This window comes from Asparagus officinalis, chromosome 7 (genome assembly GCF_001876935.1).
Source record: "Asparagus officinalis chromosome 7, Aspof.V1, whole genome shotgun sequence".
Classification (NCBI taxonomy): Eukaryota; Viridiplantae; Streptophyta; class Magnoliopsida; order Asparagales; family Asparagaceae; genus Asparagus; species Asparagus officinalis.
This window is the reverse complement of record NC_033800.1, coordinates 15,035,218-15,040,497: the sequence shown is the minus strand read 5'-3', so window position 1 is coordinate 15,040,497 and position 5,280 is coordinate 15,035,218. Positions and strand designations below refer to the sequence as shown.

Sequence of the window (5,280 nt, the reverse complement as noted above, 5' to 3'; positions counted from 1 at the left end):
TAAGCACATATATGGTCTATGTGTATTTCGTTCATGTTTAGACTTGACGACCGTGTTGCTCTTGCAGATGTGTGTAAAGTGTGAGCTTGCAAAAGAGTGCGGTAGCAAGTTATCAGCACGAGCAATAAGCACATATATGGTCTATGTGTATTTCGTTCATGTTTAGACTTGACGACCGTGTTGCTCTTGCAGATGTGTGTAAAGTGTGAGCTTGCAAAAGAGTGCGGTAGCAAGTTATCAGCACGAGCAACTGATTGCACCCAGCTTATACAATAATATAGAAAAAGATGAGACTTGGTACCTAGGTTACCCGAACACTTCATCTAGGCTTCCATGTCCGTGTCCAATACATCTGTATCCATGTCGGACACTCCTTGGACACTTCTAGAATATATACATACATTTATTTAGGCATACACTCAATTAGATAACACAAGTTTTAGTTTAAAACACCAATCATACACTTCTTGAATGTACACCGCACACTCCACCTCAAATTTATGCAACTCATTGGACTTGGGACAGGTTCATCTTAGCACAAACATAATACATAAGTATGATTTTAAAGGTTCGTTCTGGGATCTAGTTCAAAACCAAGTAGTTTTTCAATTTATAATCTACTCAATAAAAGAAACATAAAACTGGTATAAGGATTTTAGTATTCATAACATGTGAATGAAAAACAATATCGATCTCATATAGATTATTATTTTTAATATGTAATGTACATAGCCATGTCCCTGTATCCTGACTTTTACTATTTTGACGTATCCTGTATCCACACCCGTGTCCATGTCCACGCCCGTACCTGCATCCATGCAACATAGCTTGGAACAGATCATCTCCTGCTTGACATTGGTAAAGTTCCTACAACCAACATGGTTGCAGTACAGCCTAGTTCTTACAAATCAGGAACATGGGAATTAAAGGCGAAACAAGTACTAGAAGAAATGAAGAGAATAGCTAAATGACTTAAATTTGTTGTTTCCTTTTGCCAAGAAAGAGAGACATAGCAACTGGGGTTTAAACACAAGTAAACCTTTCCTTGTTTTCCCTTTTTGTTTGTTAAGGTGCCAGTATAGATATAATAAAATAAAAAGTTAGAGATATGATTTCTTTTAGAAAATACCTTCAAACCACATTCTGACAAGGCTACCACACCAGTTATTTTGCAACGCTCCATGTTACTCATTGCAGGCTTATAAGATGTAGCTGAAGCACGATTAACATTCTGATTCTTCTTCACATCTCTGGTGGTGGGACCATCCTGTTCATGGATGATGCTGAATTAGAGGCAAGAGATTTTCTTATTAACAAGAATGTAACAATAGAGAGAGAAAAGGAGCACCATTTGCTAGTGTAGTTACTGGCAATATAGCATTCATGATAACTCTATAAGAAGGCATGATAAATACATGATACAGAATGAACCAAACAGGCATCTGAATTTAAAAGATCAAACAAAGTGAAACTTGTGATAAAAATTATACCAATTATGGTCAGTGACTCAGTACGAATTGAAACTTGATGCTTATCGATTAGGTGCTGATGCAAATGGAAGGTTTAGATAAACCATGAGATGCTTGTGGAGTAGTGTTTACCATGAGCTTTGTAACAAATATTAATCTGAGTATCTAAATGTTAGAGGGACAAAAAACTTAAATCATGGAAAGTAACGGTGAATGATATTACCAAAACCTAGCTTCGTAACAAATATTAAGCGAATATCTTCCCAGTACCTGCAGCTCCAGCCAATCAACTACCAGAAAGAAAAACCCCAGATTGGAACTAAGCACTTAATAAAATCCCTCATCTCCTCTATTCGGGATGATTTTTTGTCCTTTCTCATGTTAGATACATGGTTACATATATTGAACTTCACCTTTCAGTATTTCCTTGTAGAACTACGCTTGCTGCTACACTGTTTTGTTGTCCCCTTTCATGTTCTATGTAGAATTTACGCCATATGGCAACAAACATTTACTATAGGTCTTAACATCAATAACAATGCCCATGTTAGCAGTAGCAGTAACGTCAAATGCAAAACCAACAGAAGAATGGAAAAAAGCAGAGCCTTGAACAAGAGATAATCATTGCACCAACTACGTACGAAAAGACTGTTAAAAATGAGAATAAAAAGTCCTCACGACAATTTCACCTTCGCGTGTTACAATATGAGGAACATTAAGTAGAATGGTATGGAAATTACCCCTTGGTGTAGACCCTGAGTGGCAACTAGCATAACTTTGGAACCATTTACAATTTGCAACGACTTCAAACTCATAGCATCTGCGAGAACTTTCCCTGCGACATAAAACGGCAACTCGCGTCAACATTTTACAGATCCGACATCACTAGTTCAATGTATTGCACAGAACCACGATCAGACGCATTGACATCATTTAATTTTAAAAACATAAAATAAGATTTTGTTTAGGTCGTTCAAGATAATATTTCAGCATAACGGAGATATTATCTAATAAAAGCCCCTCGTTTTAAAATACACAACCAAATTAACCTTGCCTTGAAATTTTTACATCATTAATTTGGTATCAATAATTTCACTTAATTTTACGCAAAATATTCATAAATTCAAGCACGGAAGCACAAGCTAAAACCCTAACCCTAAGCGATTTCGGAGAGAAATGTCTTATGTCGCGAGAGAGGGGTTAGGGTGACCTTTGCAGATGAGCTTTTGGCCACGGGGGAGGACGTTGGTGAGAGGTTGAAGACGAGATTTGAGCTCTTTAATGGTGGAATCTGGGGAGATCGAGATCGGGAACTTCTGACCGCTGAATTGTACATTGACTGTGATCAGAGCGGGAGATTCTGTTTCAGTTGATTTGGCTCCTTCCTCCATTTTTTTTTTTCTTCTTCTTTCTTTTCCCCACTTGAAACTTTTATTGGATTGTTAATGGATCAGCAGTCGCTCTTTCTTCCTTCGACTGTGATCAGAGCGAATATCTCTCTTTTTTTTTTTGGGTTGTCTTTTCGGTTTTTTACCTCGAACTGGAGTTATTTATACGTGCATACCCTTTAAGGATATCTTATATTTGCAGATGTATCTTCTCTTTATTTAGGGTGCAAATGATTCATATATGGCAAAAATAGGATGATTATCATATTTATATCCGCTTACTAATCACTTATAATAAACAAATATCTCTTGATAAGAAGAACTCATAGCCATATCCGCTAAAATCTGATACGAATATTGATATACATGCAAAAAGATATATGGATATGCATGCAGATAAAAAACGTATATGAAAAAACCAGATTGTTATGGTGTTTATTCACCCAAGATACGGGTATTTGCAAAATGATACAATCATAATCATGTTAAACCGGCCACAACCAACTTAGTGGCCTAAACCCAAAAGAGGCCCTGACCCTGCCGACTCATCAAGTCGACATTCTTTCATGCCGACACGAAAGACGGGATCAGACGACTCTATCGTCGAAGACGAATCACCAAGGGTCCACTCGACCATTTACCTGGCAACTTACGAAGACGCCTTGATGAGCATTCCCTGCTGTCGACTAAGTTGGGGAATAACATCCGCCTCAAGCCTCTTCCCTTGAGTACATGTCAGCATCCAAATCCACCTCAGATAAGCCTTATCCTGATCCTAACCTAATGGTCTCCATGACTTGTCAGCTGCCCACGTGCCTTCTGTCACGCTCTCAATCACTTCCCGAAAAAATACGGAGACACTCTCTCCCATGCCGAAGTGATTTCCCCTCCAGTCGTCAGCCGACACCTGTAAAACAAGGGATGACTCAGCCTGCCAGCGTGTCTTCTATCACGCTCTCAATCATTTCCTGAAAAATGCGGAGACACACTCTCTCGTGCCTAAGTGACTTCACCTCCAATCGCCAACCGATACTGTAAAGCGGGGGATGACTCGGCTCTTAGCCCGCACATCACCACCGCCTCCCTAGGCTTGGCTAGGGGTGACCTATTTATCCCCATGACGGAGATATATACATGTAGACTCCTAACCTCAGAGGAGCAGGATCTAAGGTGGGTCCCCCCTCGCTCTCTCTCTCTCTTTCTCTCTTTCTCTCTAAAGAAAAAGAACACACAGTTCTTCATCTACACAGAGGAGCTCACAGAGACCCTCTGTAACGGCACATTGCCACCTCAAGAACCACCTCGGTTCCTGACCTTCCCCTTCCCCACTCGGGTTTCACTAACTTGACCGTCGGAGGAACCACCGAGGAACCGGTCCCCACCCTCTTACGGGTTCTTCTTGTTTGTGCAGCATGGACTTCATCCCCCATTCAAGAACCAGACATAAAGTCGGAGAACGAAGCAGCTCCTTCATCAATCTCCTCTATCTCGTCCCAGCAAGGGCCCAGGAAGAACCGATCCAGTTTCGAATCAGAACTGATCTCAGTCTGGATTCGATTGATTGTTTGATCTCGACCATCAACACAGATAACATTGAAAAAAATATTATACATGTGATATAAGAGCGATCACTAATATGTTTGTTATACTTGAAAATCTAAGATTAGATCTCTTGATCATCAAAGCTACCCATAACTTCATTTATCTAAGGATTAAATGAATGCAATGTATGGCCAACATATATTTGAATATTTCAAAAACATCCGGATATTTCATGATGTATCCATATTTATAAGCATATTTTATCGAATATAGATATTTAATAACCATATATTCTTATCATATTTGCATTCCTAGATAAGGTTTTTTCAGTTATAGGTCCCTCAAATCTTGAATAATTTGATGTTAGTCCCTAATTGTTGTGCGCGGCGGAAGCTTCGAGGAGCGACACGAACAATCCAATAGATAAACCACAACCAATAAGCAAATCACAACTACAGCAAGAACAAACGATTTACGTGGTTCGGCAAGTTGCATACGTCCACGAGGCAAGGAGGGGGGAGTTCTTACTATTAGAAATTAAGAGAATACAAATAGAGTTACAAATCTCACCGATCAAACCCTAAAACAAAGCTCTAGATCTCTCACAAATATCCCACAATTGGATGCAACAATCTTCTCTCAAAGACTGCTCAAAATCGTCCTTGCTTAACCCTAATTAATCAGGTTTAGGGTTATATATCAACTCAGAAGCGAACCGGGTCAAAATCCAAAGCCCAGCCCAAAAACAGTCTACGGTCGACCACACGAAGCTCGCGGTCGACCGAACATCCCCGACAGAGAACCAAATCCTACAGTCAAACTCGCGGTCGACCGTGGCGGTCGACCGAACTAATTTCCCGAGAGATAATCGCCTACAGGTC

At 39.8% G+C, this 5,280-nt stretch overlaps 1 protein-coding gene across 1 annotated transcript in view; it reads right to left on the bottom strand.

Moving 5' to 3' along the window:
- The window catches only part of LOC109849117 (plant intracellular Ras-group-related LRR protein 8), an 11,834-nt gene extending 8,846 nt beyond the window's left edge, over positions 1–2,988 (bottom strand). Inside the window, exons 1-3 of the mRNA XM_020418916.1 lie at positions 2,680–2,988; positions 2,210–2,304; positions 1,130–1,267 (exon numbers count right to left, since the gene is read on the bottom strand). Coding sequence (XP_020274505.1) covers positions 1,130–1,267; positions 2,210–2,304; positions 2,680–2,860 — 414 coding nt within the window. The 5' untranslated portion in view covers positions 2,861–2,988. The remainder of the gene's footprint in view (positions 1–1,129; positions 1,268–2,209; positions 2,305–2,679) is intronic.